This window comes from Cinclus cinclus, chromosome 4 (assembly GCF_963662255.1).
Source record: "Cinclus cinclus chromosome 4, bCinCin1.1, whole genome shotgun sequence".
Taxonomy (NCBI): Eukaryota; Metazoa; Chordata; class Aves; order Passeriformes; family Cinclidae; genus Cinclus; species Cinclus cinclus.
The window spans coordinates 2,349,086-2,365,309 of NC_085049.1; the positions used below are offsets into that span (position 1 = coordinate 2,349,086).

The window sequence follows — 16,224 nt, forward strand, 5'->3', positions numbered from 1 at the left end:
AAAAGAAAAATCCTAAATTAGCAAAGTGCATTTTGACTCTATAATCTGTGGTAGATAAGTACATTTGATGATGATGATGATGATGAGGATGATGAAGTATGCAATCACTTGTGCTGGAAATGCAGCAAGTTTTTTTGTTTACTCATCCTTGCTCTTAAATTTCAGATTGGAACACAAATGTCTACCAGATGGATTTTGTTTTTATTAATGATTTGGTTGATTGAAGGCTGTAGAGTGTAAGGAAGGCTGCATGGAAGGAGTGGAAATAGCCTCATAGCATTGGAGCCCCACGCAGGGAAAAATGGATCACTTGCCAAAATAATGGGCTCCTTGTCTTGGGAACTGCTCCATTTGTTTAGTTCATCCTGAAAAGGGGTAATGAGAAGAGAAATAGCTCTTTTTTTTTTTTTTTTTTTTTGTTTGGTAGTGAAGGATAAAATGGAGTTGGCTGATGTGTGCAGATGAGAATTGATGGTGATATTGATCTCAGCATCCAGAGGTACCCTGGAGTGGGATGTGGCAGGGCAAGGGAATAAATAAAGGCAGGGATTACAGGCCAAGCCCTGTAATTGCCATTGCTGACTGCTGCTGTGACTGGCAGCACTTGTCCCTTGATTTTGAGTAGTGTCAGCTGTTAGAAGCCTGCAATGTACATTCCTGATTCTGCTTCCACAGTGAAGACACAGTAATTTATGTGTGTTAATTTTAACAGTAGTTTATACTGAGTGCTACGTGTAGCGCAAAGGCAAAGCAGGAAAACATTAATTTAGGTGTTTGGTATTGCAACAGAGAATGCTAATGGAACTCTGAAAAGTAGTACAGTATTTTATAAAGATCAATCTGGACTATAAAACAGCAAATGTGATGATAATTCTTGTGTCTTGGAGCATGTAGAATTGGGTGGGGTTTATGTCTAAAACGGTTGTTTGGGTTTTTTTGTTTTGTTTTGGTGTAGCTAGGCCACCAAAGCTTCCACACTTCATACCTGCTTTCAGGTGCTCTTACAAAGCTGGCTGTTTCTCTGAAGTCTTTTGTTGGTGTTTTCACACAGATAGAGCGCTGCAATATTTCCCCCCACATCTCACCATTAAAACAAGTCCTAGATTTGTTTTGGCTGATTCTCCTATTACCCATCCTTTGTTACAAGGCAGAAGTTTGTTGTGTTTTAGCACTGATGTGTCCTTACAGGAGCAGCAAACTCCTTCTGCAGGGCACTGCAGGGAGGACAGTTGAGGTTAATAAATGTGTTCTGCTGATTCTCTCTGTTCTAGCATCATTCTGCCTGTATACTAATTAAAAGACTATACGAAATAAATAAATATACTAAATAAATAAATTCTGCCTGTATACTAATAGAACTACTATGTTCTCCCCTGTACTAATAAAAATTCTAGAGCATTTCAGTTTTATAGGCACCCTACTAAATCATCATTGCTGTACCCTTGACACAGATTTCTAATTTGATTTTCACACAGAGCTGAATGGCCCAAAGACCATTTCATCCCCCCGTACGTCCCCCGTTTCCGAAATGGTTGGGAGCCTCCCTTGCTGAACTTCATGGGAGCTCCAAAGGAGCAGGATCTCAACCATTTGGCTGAGTCTGTGGCCAACGTGGCAGAGCAGCAGAGGAAGCAAGAGATGAAGAGACTGTCAAGTGAGGTACGTTACTGCAGAAGTGTTAATTAGTAATTAACACCAACCCCTTCCTTCCTAAGGACAGTATTCTGGGGCATTCTGGAGGAACCATGCCCTGGCCCCTGTTCTGGCAGGGGAAAATCTTCACACTTGTGTAAGTTGTAGGAAACCAAACACCTGCTCAGCTGCCAAAAATTCAATTAGGAAAACAGAGTAATTTTCCTGCTGCTGTCCTTGAATTTGTTCACTTCTCTGTCTCAGCTGGGAGGACAGCCCAGATCCCTGAGGCTCAGTTTGATTTGAGCTCTGCTATTGGATCCCATCAATTTTGAGCTTAAATGCTTTGGGCAATGTTTCAACCAAAGTGCTCTCAATAATCACATTCACAGTCTAAAATAAAGGAACCACCCTTTTTTGGTGCAGTTTTGGACTTCAGCTGCTTCTTCGTAAGTGTGGAATTTATTATTCCTTCCATTAATCTGTTGTTTATAAATACTCAGAGGTCCCCCCAGGGCAATGCTGTGTTAAGTAGATGAGACCTACTTTGAAAAACAACAACTGCTGATTAGGAAAATGATTGTATAGAACATTTTCCCAAACTTTTCTTCACAGGAATGTCACAAAATTAGCAAAAGTTAGGTTATTCTCTCTAAAGAATGGAAATGTGCATCACCATATAATGCCTTTAGAGAAACCAGGGTGCATTTTCCTACTTTATAACCAGTCTTTTGTTTCTCAACAAAGATTCTGCCCCTTCTTTTTCAATAAAATTTATCAGAAAATAAATTTTGATTTTTTGTGAAAATTTTAAAAATGTATGTGGATTTTGTTGCTTTTTAATTAGCAATAAAAGGGTATTGCCTTTTTAAACATACAAAAGTTTTCATTTTGGAAAATTTTGCCTTTTGTAGGGAGGACACAAGATTTAATTTAAATTTTTATTTTATTTTTCTATACTGGTTTTAGTTTAAATCAAGTATTAGCTCATCCAAAGTATCCTTTTAGCAGCTGTGAGATGGAAGTAGACTTAAGAATTTCCTAGGTTCACTTAAGATTCTTTTCTATTTTGGGGAATTATTATTGGCTATTGTGGGATGTTGTTTTCTTACATATCAATTCTCTAATTTGACATCAGCAGAAACTTCCCCGACACATTAAAACTTTATTTTTATGAAAATCTCTCTTAGACAAAAAAAAGGTCTACTCAGTTATAGAGAAAAAAATGTGTATATATATATATATATATATGTATGTATATATTAAAAAAATAGGTAAAAACCCTGCCAAGCAAAGGAGGGATAACATGATACAAAGCTCTGTTTGGCTTTTTGCCTAATAATGTACACAAGAATAAATGTGACAAAAAATAAGTTATTGCCAATGATTAATTTTGGGAATAAAAACATTTAGTAAAGTTAATGGGCACAGTGATGTGAAATGTAAATTTTGCCATTGTTGTCGTCCCCCCCTTTCCTAATCACCTCCCAAAAAAAATCAGGGTCTCATTTTTCACTACTGATCTACATTTCCATGTGTTTTTTTTCTTTATATTGTGTACCTTCTAAACAACAATAATAATAATACTTAATAATAATATTAAGAACAACAGCAGAAAAGAGTATTGAAACTTTTCCAATAGCATCAAACAAAGATCATTAATTTTTCTCTTCTCATGATTCAAAGAATTTAATGTTATTTATTTATATAACAACCTTAAACTTATCTGAAGGGGGAGGCTATATTGAGGTATTTCAGTTGTTTGTGTTTCAGGAAGTTGATTTCACTTCAGTCTTTTTCATGCTCTGGTAGTTGTTTATGCCAACTAAACCTCTTTGTCTTAACCTTCAAGAGATAGACACACAAACAGTTTTTTTTTAAAAAATTATATATATACACACATATACATACACACACATACATATGTGTGTATGTATATGTGTAAATATATACAGCCGTGGTTCTGGTTATGGATATAGCAAAGATTTAAATTATATATGTGTATATACATGCACATATACATACATATATATATGTATGTACATACATGTATGTATATGTGTGTGTGCATATATATGCATATATATATGTGTGTATATATCTATACAGCCTTGGTTCTGGTTCTATATTTATCCATATATATACACACACACATATATATATATATGTTTGTATATGTATATATATTTTTAAAAAAAAATTGTACATGTATATATATACAGCCTTGGTTCTGGTTCTATATTAATATATATATACACATACATATACATACACACACCTATATATAAATATATGTATGTATACATATATTTTTTTAATTGTATTTGTGTGTGTGTATGTATATATATATATATATATATATACAGCCTTGGTTCTGGTTCTATATTTATCCATATATATACACACACATATTCATATATGTTTGTATATGTATATATATATAAAATTTTTTTTTAAAAATTGTACATGTACATATATACAGCCTTGGTTCTGGTTCTGTATTAATATATATATATACATACATATACATACACACACCTATATATAAATATATGTATGTATATGTGTGTATATATATATATATATATATGTTTATATATATAATTTTTTAAAAATGGTATGTGTGTAACATATATATGCCAGTTCATTGGAGCAGTTTGTGTGCCTGGTCCCTGGGATGTCAGGCATTGGTTTCAAGACTCTCAGTGATTCCCACGAGGTTCTGGGCAGGTGATTTAACCTTGGTGCCCTGGCTCCCCAGCAATCCCTGGGGGAAAAGGCACTGAGCTGCTTAATAGCTGTGAAATGCTGCAGGTGCTCAGCTGGAAAAAGCTGCCTGTGCTGTTTAGTCTGCAGCAAAAGCACTGCCCTGGAGTGGGGGATATCAGGAGAATTATTCTTTCTTAAGTCTGCTGCAACAGTTTGTTCAATGAGGAGCCCAGGAAAAATCAGATGAGAATGGAAGTGTTCCTGTCTTGCCTCGGGTGTGGTGTGGAATTCACCTCCCCAGAACCAAGGCTTTTTTAGGAGGTTCCCACCCCTAAAAAGTCATTTTTTTCCTTTCCATTCCTGAAGTCCTGAATCTTAAGCTCCAGCTGCACATGCAGCTCCTAGCAGAGGGGCTTCAAGGTGGAGGCAGTTCAGCAGTGAGGACTTCAAATGGTGGTGGAACAACCAGAGCACCCAGTGAGGCTAAAGGGATGCAAATAATTCGTGTGTGAAATAAAACAGATTCCTTCCTCCTGGGATTCCTCCCCTTCTCTTCACCTTGACATAAGCCACGTGACCCTGGAGATTTTTTTCCCAAAGATGTCTTTCCAAAGTGTTTTAAAGAATATTCTGTTTGTCTGGGGAGTTCCGTGGGGTTTAATTGCTTTTCGTAAACCCTCAGTCCCCTGAGTGTCTCTGAGTGCCACCTACCCAGAGGTACAGATTGGGTGAGAAACTTCCCTGTGGCCACATTAACAGAGATAATGAAAAAAATAAGCTAAAAGCAAAAACAAAGCAGGAGAAAGCTAAAAAAACACAACAACCCAGGCTTAAAGATTTGGCAAATTCTGGTGAATCTCGGCCAGTCCAATTTGTGCAGTTGGATGGTATGAAGAAAGGATATAAAATTAGCTATTTCAATATCATAATACCCACAAATGAACTGTTAGGCTTGGTCTTGTTTTTGGAAATGGTGATTAGCATCATTCTTGCCTAGAAGGAGAGTGTCAATGCTGAATTAAAGATGGGTTTTTTTGGTTTAAAAAAAATAAAATTCCTAATGCCTTGAGTGTTCTTACATAGGTGCTTGTGACAAAGTATGATTATCTTCCCTAATTAAAATCCATAATTGTACCAACTATCACACTCCTTTTTGCATTTCTTTGTGGACTATAGCCATATTCATTGAGAGTATGGCATGAATGAGCTTTTTCATAATATGATCTTGCAATAGAGTGATAATTTTATTCTTACAGAGACTTTCTGTTGGCTGGGCTGGAGCTTTGTGGCTTGAAGTGTGCGTCCAGAACAGAGGCTCAGAGCAGTTTTACCGTGCAGTTTATTTTAAAGCAGCTCAGCCTTTGTTTCTGAGCTGTGTTGCTGCAGAGCTGTTTGAGAGATGACACAGCCCTTGCCCCAGAGAAGAGTTTTTCTCACGAGCACTCTTTGCAATATTAATGCAGCGGCACGACCCGGGACGGAAATTCCTTTATCCTCATCCTTTTGATCTCTGCGTTCACGCACTTGAAACGCAGAAGTTGTTAACTTTTCATGGTAGAACCTGAGGATGGGGGAGTGCTGGCAGGGCCCCTGGGGTGCTGGATGAAGAGCAGGGGAGGATGACACTGATGCACTGGTGCCTTTGTTCCCTTTGTGTCTTGCAGCCTCCCGGCGTTCCCGACTATCCCCCGGCGGATGGGTATGCATTCAGTAACACGGTGTACAAGAGAGGGACTCTGCTGGACCAGGGGGCAGCTGTGGCTGCCTTTAAACAAACTGTTAGCCGACATGTAGATAGGTAACCCTGCCCTGCCTGTGCTCGTGGGGCTGTGGAAAACTGTCCCCACTTCTTGCTCGTGGGGTGGTGGGGTCTGTGACTGCCTCCGGTTGTGTCAGCTGGGGAAGGGATTCTGTTCATTCTGCTTTTCCTTCTCTGAAGTGTGTCATTGTGGCTCTTTTGGTATAGTTTCTATGTTTATCTATGATGTTGAGTCGCTGCTTTTGTCAGAAATTATAACAGGGGAGTTTCAGTCTAATTGCAAGCACAGAATCCACCCACTTCGGTTCAAATCTTAGTTCTGATTTGTTTCATGTTTAAATGCGCTCTTTGCTCTTTTCAGAATTACCAAGAATGACAAGCCTGCTCTGAGATTCACCTGTGCTCCTTTTGACTGATTGTTTGATTTTCTTAGCTGCTCACTTAGTGCTCTGTCATCTCCTGCTTTTTTTGTTTTCTGGCCTGGTGTATAAATACCCACTTTCAGAACAGTGACACCTTGTCTTTTCCATCCTCTTTCAAATGCTACAGAAAATGCTCTGAAATGTTTGCATAGCAAACGGTGTCTTTTTGAACATCCTCTTTCACCCACTTCATTTATCCTAAAACTGAATAACTTGACAAGATGATATGCAGTGATCCTTGGCCTTGTCTCTGGGGAGAATTTAAACCAGCACAAACTGTGGAAGCAGATCAGTAAAGAAGCTTTGGAATTGCTCTCCTGTACCAAACCTTATTCCATATATACTATATGAAAAGTATTTTGTCTTACAAGCCATGGAAGATGTTTAAGCTAAGTTTTGGGGATCAACCTGCTGATTAAAGCAACTTCAGTATAATTCTTTTGATGAAACCCCTTTCAGAATCCCTAGTTTCGAGCCATATGCTAAAAGATCCTGTTGTTAATCCGCATGCAAGCCAAAGCCCTTGTGGTGTGCAGGTTGAAGACAATTATTTTCCTGAACTTTGGATTTATTCTTCATAGCAACAGCAGCAGAGTAGTCATCTCTTAATTGTTTACTCAAATTTGATTGCCTGTTGCATTCTTGTCTCAGGAATATTTATCTTGAAATCTAGATGATCTGCACTCTAAATTCCTTTCCCTTACCTGTAATGTGGTAAGACCAGTTTTGTCCTTTCCGAGTAAGAATATTCCATGCAAAGGTTTTTGCCTCCACTTTAGTTTTAGAGGAAGAGTCTTACTGCATTAAACTGTTGATGATATCAGTGTGTCTGTCTAGAGCTTAAAGGGTTATCCAAGCCTCCTTTGTGGTGGGTAAAGAGAAGTGGCTGTTTCCAAGAAGCAGCTCAAGGAAGGTGAAATTAGTTTTTGGAAAGCTGTGTGATGAGATCTGTTGCAGTGGTGTCTGTTTCTCACCACTGATGTAAAACAGGCTTCCCTTGGGTGATGCAAATGTAATGGCTGAATCTTGGACTTTCAGTGGACATTAGGTAATTCAGGAACTTTGATGCCACAAGGGCACTGAATAATTTTCAGCAAGCTTTGTGCTGTTTCAAAGTAGTTGTTTTGTGCTGTGTATTTTTGCTTTCACTGTCATTTGAAGAAAAGCTCCCTGAAAGTCTGTGCAACCCTCTAGGCTCTGAGCAGTGTACAGTGAAGAGCTGGGGCCTGGAATTATGGTATATCTGATAGGCAGTGAAAACACAGTGATGGATGGATGGATGGATGATGGATGGATGGATGGATGGATGGATGATGGATGGATGGATGATGGATGGATGGATGATGGATGGATGGATGATAAATGGATGGATGATGATGGATGGATGGATGGATGGGTGGATGGATGATGGATGGATGATGGATGGTGGATGGATGGATGGATGATGGATGGATGATGGATGGATGGATGATGGATGGTGGATGGATGGATGGTGGATGGATGGATGGATGATGGATGGATGATGGATGGATGGATGATGGATGGATGATGGATGATGGATGGATGATGGATGGATGGATGATGGATGGTGGATGGATGGATGGATGATGGATGGATGATGGATGGATGGATGATGGATGGATGATGGATGATGGATGGATGATGGATGATGGATGGATGGATGATGGATGGATGGATGAATGGATGGTGGATGGATGATGGATGGATGGATGATGGATGGATGGATGGATGATGGATGGATGATTGATGGATGGATGGATGATGGATGATGGATGATGGATGGATGATGGATGATGGATGATGGATGGATGATAGATGGATGATGGATGGATGGATGATGGATGATGGATGGATGATGGATGGATGGGTGGATGATGGATGATGGATGATGGATGGATGGATGATGGATGGATGGTGGATGGATGAATGGATGGATGGATGGATGATGGATGATGGATGATGGATGGATGGTGGATGGTGGATGGATGGTGGATGGTGGATGGATGATGGATGGATGGATGGATGGATGGATGTAGGGAAATGATCAGAATATTTGTGCCCAGAGTAAACAGGCTCATTAATTAGGCTGGGATTGAAGAATAAGGTTTCTTCAGAAGCATGCATCCATTGTCTGGCCCATGTTCTGGGCAGTCAAGTAAAATGAAAATGTAGACATTTAAAAAAATTCTTCCTGAGTTATATTTTTTTAAGGAATCAGGATAGCTGGGTGTGGACAAAATAGGAAGACACAGTTACTGAACTTATTTTGAAAAGGCTGCTTTGATGTAAAAGTACTGTCAGAGCTACATTAGTCATATCTCTGAGATAGTAAGAAAGAAAGTCAAAATTATATGAATTTTAAGGGGATAGCAGGATATATTGGTATTACTCACACATTGTTCAGCCTTGCAGCAGCTATTCTGCAGGCTGGGGGTCATCCCCTGCTTTTCACTCTCTCCTTAAATACTGTTGGTGTTTTGCCTTTCTTTCAAAATTGTCTTTCAATCTAAATATGTTTTTCCTTGGTTCTGCTCTTGAAGTCAAGTGAGACAGTTCTCCACAGCCATGCAATAGCCAGGTAGCTCTGGATTGCTAAGGGACACCTGGAACCCAGAGTTACACCCAGCAGCAGCAGCAACAACCACCTGTGCTCATATCCAGGGCTGTGACCTTGAACCCTGCATTTCAAGCCATGGATTGCCTCATGTTTTAATTAGCTGTGTGAATTTATTTATTTATTTATTTCTGTATTTATATATGTATTTATTTATGTATTTATGTATGTAGGGGTTTTTGTTTGCTTGTTTGCTTTCTTTACTCTCTGGTACGGGTTTATGCTGTTGGGCGTAATTTGGAGTATGTGTATAAAGTTACTTTTAGAGGGGAAGAGGGACTTCTCAGTTGAAAAGGTGTAATGTCACAGGAAGTAGTAGCTCTTTAGCCAAAGGCATTCTGGGCAGCTCTTTCCTCATTGAAACAGAAAGATGCAGATCTTGCTGTGGTATGCCTTGTTCTACAATGAGTCCTGTGTGTAACTGGCCAGAGTTAGTTCTCATTATTAATTGATAAAGTAACTTGAAGTTGTTAAAGATGATGGCATTTTATGGTCAATTAAGGAAACTGATCTACAATAAGTGAACATTTTTTAGAGTTTAACTCTATTAGTATTGATGGTAAAAATTTATTCATCTATTATGTGTTCGAAATAATCTGTGATGAACACTAGAAGTATAATTTCATACAAAGCCCAAGCTATCAATTATATCCTAAGTATAGTCCTTTGTTTATATGGCAAATGACTGTTTAACCTCCTGTGGGAAAATTAACTAAATATAGAGTACATGTTTATTTTGAAACAATAGCACCTGCTAATCTAGGTTGTTATTGTATATCTTGCAAGCAGCAAGCTGATAAAGATTAGCAGTTCTTGAGGTCTGGTAATTTCAGCCACACCTTTATTTTGTTTTATTTGTGGTTGTTTTTTGTTTTTTGTTTTTTTTTTTTCTGGCACTTAAAACAGTCCATTATGAATAAGTAGTTCTACAGCAGCATCATATTATGGTTGAGAGGTTTTTGCTTTAAAAAATGCTTTGCAGGTTACTCAAAGAGGACATTTTGTGTTTTTATTGCTTGACTGTCTCACTAAACAATAGCCTGATCTTTGCTTTGCAGGAACTATGAAGCACACAATAAAACACAGGGCAAGAAATATGCCAAATGCAAGTACGAATTCGTGGCAAGAAACAACAGTGAGCTTTCTGTCATGAAAGAAGAGATTGTGGAGGTAATTTTGTTTGCAAAGACAACACACAAATTGCTGGAGCTACTCAAAGCTGAGGGTACCATTCCTGTGGACAGTGTGGCTTTCCTTAATGTTTGCTCCAATGTGTTTGCCTTGTCTACCTGAGGATGGAAAGTTCAGTTAATCTGTTTTGCATCAGTTTTGCTGACTTAGGAAAGGTGCCGTGGAGATCCGTGCTGGAAATACATTTGTGTGTTCCTCCCACCTTCTCTAGTGTTGCTTTTAAATATTAAGTAGTGTTTAAATAACTACCTGTGTACACATGAGGTATAGTGAAGGGCTGTTCTTTCCAAGAGGATGTGGCACCATAAAAGTGAGATACATTTGGAAGGGAGGGAGCAATAAAGGGAGAAAGTGCTGAGTATGAGAATGTGTGTGGGGCAGGCAGTCTGGCTTCTGAGTGCTCCTGGTCATCCTGCTCTCATTCCCTGTTTACTTAGAAAGGTTGTGTCTCCAAATCTCTGCTCCCCCAGAGCTGCCTTTACTTGGGTTATTGACAGCTATTTATTCCTTTTGTTAACAACGTGTGGCTTGTAGAGATGGAAGCATCTCCGTGCAAGTATTTGGGTTTTGTTCCATTGTCTGATCCCTGAGTCTTACAGAACTTCATTGCACACTTAGATAATCTTTCTTGAGAGACCCACTTTGAAAAGTGCAGTAGAACCAGGTGGAATTAATGATGGTGAAGATGCAGGGGTTTCTCAGGGACACATCTGTCCAAGATCTGTTGACAGATGCAGAACCTGGCAAAGCTGTGGTTTTGTTTTGAAATGATTCACAGCCTAAGTACTGGCAGGAGGAAAGCCAGAAAAGATATGTAATGAATTTACCAAATTATTTCAGATTCTGGATGACAGAAAGCAGTGGTGGAAGGTTCAGAACAAAAGTGGCAGCACAGGTTTCGTGCCAAACAACATTTTGGACCCTCTGAGGAGTGCAGAAGGCGGTCAGGGATGGCCAGAACCTGCCTACACCCGCACCATCCAGGTACTGTCCTGGGAGCAAAAGCCCCTCTGGAAGGGTCAGTGTGTGCATGTGGGGGGAGAGAGCCACAGCAAGGCTGAAGTGCTCTGTGTTCCACTGACATGTCACAAATCATTTACATTTCACGTCGAGACTGAAAATCATTTACATTTCATGTCGAGATTGATATCTGTACTTCACAGAGAATGCAGTTGACAGAGACACAGCAAAATGTTTTACCTCAGTTTTGTTGCTTTTGGTTTTTTTTTTTTTTTTTACCTGCTTATTTGTTTAGAGCTGGTAACTTCAGTCCTAAGGGTGTGCATGCATTTATTTTAATTGCAAAAATCCTTTGTGAATTGATAGCTGTTGATGCCAAAGAAGGAGTTTGAATTATTTAAGGTAGGGTCATCTTTGTTTTCTTCTTAGAAGAGTGAACTCTAGCTTTTCCTTTTATTTTCTGTCTTTGTGTGTCTCTATCCTAGTCTTGAATTTATTTAATTATTGTAATTTTGGAGTCATAAAAAAGAGGCATATTTGCTTTTGAATTCAAAAAGCAGGTATTTTTCAATTACTATGTCTATGCATCAATAGCACTCTATTATCCTGACCTAATTCTAATTTTCTGTCTTTCATGTAGTGGTGTGGAACTAGTATTTTGTTGTTGTTATTATTCTTTTATATATTGAACAGAATTGCAGGGTAAATTACTTAAAAGTATTCTTACATCAGCACAATTATCCAACCAAGTAAGGATATACAGGATAAAGTTGTAATATGTATTTTTAGACAAAATTTAAAGGGGATAGAGGCTGCTAAAAGAAGTAGTAATATTTTCTAAGACCTCCTTCTTTCCGTTTTTCTTTTTCACTAATGATCTTGAAAATTTGGGCAAACAAGTTTGGATTAAGCAGAAATTCCAGGCCTGCCTCTAAATCAAACTTTTAAACCAAACTCCTGTTGAAGCTTGAAGTTTCATAATTTAATCTAATCTAATATTCATTCGTTCGTTGTGTCTGCACCTTCCAGCTGATCTCTGAAAACCAAGAAATGGCACAATGTTTTGCAAAATAATGTAGTGAACGTGCCCTGTTCTTGGTGGGCTTGAATCAGACCATTTCTGTGCCTTCCTGTCCCAAATTGTTTGCCTGTAACATCTTGGCTCATTCTGCATTGTTTGTGGATTTTCCTGCGAAGTGAAGCATGCATCTGGAGTGCTTTTCAAATCCTGATTTAAAGATCTGGCTTGGTTTTTACCTTCCTGTGCATGTTATTTTGTGTGTTTGAAATTTGCCACCAAGCCCTGAGCAGGCTGAGCACACTTTCAGTCGAGGTTCTCACACTCTTCTTCTGTAATGCACTGCAGGGCTTGAAGTTTTCTCTTTGAAATAATGACAAGGCATGGCATATAATAAATTAATCATTTCCACAAAGCATTCTCCATGGACTTGTGAAAATCAGGGTCAGGGAACACCATTTAAGATAAGTTTGTTACTTTGCCCTCTGGCAGGTTATTCTACAGCTTGATCATATTCAAATGTGAGCTTAAAATGCTGTGAAATTATTTATGAATATAATGAATTGCACAGGATAAATGAAGTCTTTTACCAAGACATGTCAGTAACGCTGTTTTAACTTTGTGGTGATTATTATAATTTTAGTACTCCTGAGCATTCTCATTTGTCTGTTTTCCTGTGATGGACTTCATTTGGGAAGTGTTTGCATAACTCCATTTATTTTCACAACAGCACAATGAGACATTGCTGCTATTTCAGAGAGAACTGGGGTTCGAAGGGATCAATGTCTTGCCCAAAGTCAGACAGGAGAACATGTGGCTAGAGCAGTGCTGGATCCCAGAAATCTGAGCTTTTTGAGCTTTCTGTGCTTTCTGGTACTGACCCCCAGCAGAACACTGCTTTTGACCTGAGCCCTTGGAGAAGGATTCCAAATCTGGGTGATGGAGTTAAAATCACTGGTGTGCAGTTAAATAGAAGTGTATGATTTCACATGGTGAAGGGTTTTAAATTAAAGGTTTCTATAATATAGTACCAAGTATGGGACAAGATGAAAGGTTTTGGATGGTGTCTCCTTTCTGGTGTTCGTCTTGCTTTTTCTTCATGATTTCAGGCAGTAGTTTTTGGTTGGACAGTTAGTGCTGCACTGCAGATCACAGGAGTTTGGTTATTGGGTCAGAAATATAAATAATAGAGGTGTTAGTTCTCTCTTGGACTGTTTAGCTTTAAAAGACCTTGTAACTAGCTACATTCAGACCTCCATTTTGCTCACTTTTAGCTGATAGCTAGAAATGTTGCAGAACTCTCTGTCATTTAGATAGAATTTAATAAACAAGCAAGCCCAAACACAAAAAGATTCATTTCCTTCATGTTTTTTAATCCTGGCTCTGAATAAAGACAGAAGAAACTTCAGACAAACCACTAATTAAGGGGTGCAATCACCACCCGTTACAGAGCTGGAAGTCAAAGTAGTTCCTTTGCCAGACCCTGAACAGGAGCAGGCTCAGTGCCTGGTGCTGTGCAGCTTTTGCTGTTCTCCCAAGTCATCTTCAGCTTTCAAAAAACTTCTTCCAAAGTGGCCTGGCTGCTGTGGCCATCTGCAGATAAGTGTTATGTGCAAGGGCAGTGTCTTTCTTGACAGATTAATAATCTTCAGTGCACGCCTTATCAAAGGGTGTTTTTAGATTATCAGGAAGAATTAAAGATTCCGTTGAAAGAGAGGATTTTTTTCACTTGATTATGCTACAGACACCTTTTCTCTGAGAGGTGGATACCTCATCATCACAATTATTCTCAGAGCTGCAAAGCTGGTTCTGCTCTCACTCTGTTCCCCTGCCTATTGACCTCTAAGGCCACACATTATTTAAATCCTGATTTTTGACTCAGTTGCTTTTATCATCCAGGTCCCAGATAGTCACTTGAAAGCACTGAGGTGGTACTTAGAGGACATTGCCAGCAATAGCCCAGTTATTTAATTATCTTTGTGAGTCACAGTCTGGAACATTGTTTGTCTTCTGGTCTGTTGAATTAGTTCCAGGAAACAGTATTTTTGCTTGTTTGGTTCTCTTGTACTTTTAGGAGCAGCATTTTACTGAATTCTTCTATTGTTTTATCAAAGTTTTCTGGGGTGTTGGCCATTTACTCTGGTTTTATTTATTTATTTATTTATTTTACTGTGAGCCAGCCACTGGTTTTTCACCATCCTATTATATATGAATATAAAGAGTTTCCCAAGAGCTCTGATTTCTTAATTTGTAAAAGTATTGCTGGTGAATCTAAGAAACAATCATGGCATTTCCTATTTGCTGTGCCTTTTATTGACTTTTTTTAATGCTCTTGAAAATGAAATTCAAAGAGCTTAATTAGGATAGAACTGTGTATCTTGGTGAGCATGTTAATTAATCTCCTGACACCCTTTTTGAGGTGAGACAGTTATATTATCACTGATGTGTACAAAATCCTTAGGCAGAGAGCAAATGTTTAATAAAGCACAGTCTGTCCATATTTTCTTCCTTTTTTTTTTTTAATATGAACTAGTCCTAGCTAATAACAATTTCAATAAGTAAATTCTGCTAAAATTTCATGTAAATTCAGTAAAGCCACAAAGAACTTCTTAGGTGGTTTTTAATGGGATTTTAATGGACAGCTGTTTGCATAATAGCTGAACCCACCAAAGTAAACTTTGGCAAAAAAAATCCTGCTTGAAATTTTCTCTTCCAGTCTCTGGTAGCTCCTAGGCCCTTTCAGCTGAAGATGGGTGGTTGGTTCTCTCTTGTCCCTTCAATGGAGTCCCAGAAGAGATCCAAAATCACAGTGCATTGACAAAACTGAGGCTGAATGCTCTGGTGCCCTCTTGGTGGACTCTGTGCAAACAGGAATGTGGCACTGAAACGTTCAGAAAGAGAGTAAACTGAAAACTCTGTGTCTGTGTTAACTTAATGAGAACACTTCCCAGCACTAACACTGGTTTTGGTTGTTTCCAGTGCCTCTTCATCTGCTTTTCCCAGAGTCTGAGTATCTATATTCCCCTTTTTTAATGCCAAACTGTATTTGAAAATATATTGTTCCCACTCTTTTACACTGATCAAGAATGAGGGTTGGTAACATTAGGATTTTTACTCAAACTTTTTTATTTTGCTTCCATTAAACATAGATTGAATCATACAGAATTTTTCTTTTTTTTCCCCACAGATGCAGCCTGTAGTGTGTTGAAAACAGCTTTGGGACTTAATGTAAAAACAGTGATTTTTCTGGCAAGAAATAAGAAAACAAAATTTAGTCCCAGTAAGCTTTTATGTTATATCCAGATTTTTAATGAGTGTGTGTGCATCATCACCATTCCAAACAATTTAAAGCATTTGTTCCAATTTTCGTGAACTGAGGAGTGCAAGTTAATTCTTAAAAGAAATAAAAATATGAGGAAGAAGGAAAAATAAACCCCAGAATTATCGATGTGAGGAAATCACTGAGTAGCTGGTCAGTAGATTGTGCAGGGAGAGGGACTTTGACAAGGGCATGGAGTGACAGAGCAGGGGGTAATGGCTTTAATCCTAAAGAGCTCAGGTTTAGGTTGGATATCAGGAAGAAATTCTTTGGTGTGAGGATGCTGAGGCCCTGGCACAGGCTGCCCAGAGAAGCTGAGTCTGACCCATCCCTGGAAGTGTCCCAGGCCAGGCTGGATGGGTGTGTGAGCAGTCTGGGACAGTGGGACATGTCCCTGCCCGTGGCGGGGGGGGTGGAATGAGATGGAACCATCAGGTCCCTCCCAACCCAAACCCTTCTGTGAGAATATGTCTGAGAGCAGCAAATTTCATTTCACTGGCTGAGCTAGCCAGAATTTCCTGAGCTACAACAAACCAGCACGTTTTAAATACCTGCTGTGACTTTAACTCTTATTATCCT

The 16,224-nt window shown here is 38.9% G+C and overlaps 1 protein-coding gene across 3 annotated transcripts in view; it reads left to right on the forward strand.

Moving 5' to 3' along the window:
- Positions 1-16,224, forward strand: part of EPS8 (EGFR pathway substrate 8, signaling adaptor) — a 52,128-nt gene that overhangs the window by 24,137 nt on the left and 11,767 nt on the right. The window contains exons 12-16 of one of the 3 annotated variants that reach the window (XM_062492609.1): positions 1,476-1,659; positions 6,006-6,139; positions 10,216-10,327; positions 11,189-11,332; positions 11,675-11,710. In XM_062492609.1, coding sequence (XP_062348593.1) covers positions 1,476-1,659; positions 6,006-6,139; positions 10,216-10,327; positions 11,189-11,332; positions 11,675-11,710 — 610 coding nt within the window. The remainder of the gene's footprint in view (positions 1-1,475; positions 1,660-6,005; positions 6,140-10,215; positions 10,328-11,188; positions 11,333-11,674; positions 11,711-16,224) is intronic. The other 2 variants (XM_062492610.1, XM_062492608.1) reach the window with 2 other exon arrangements.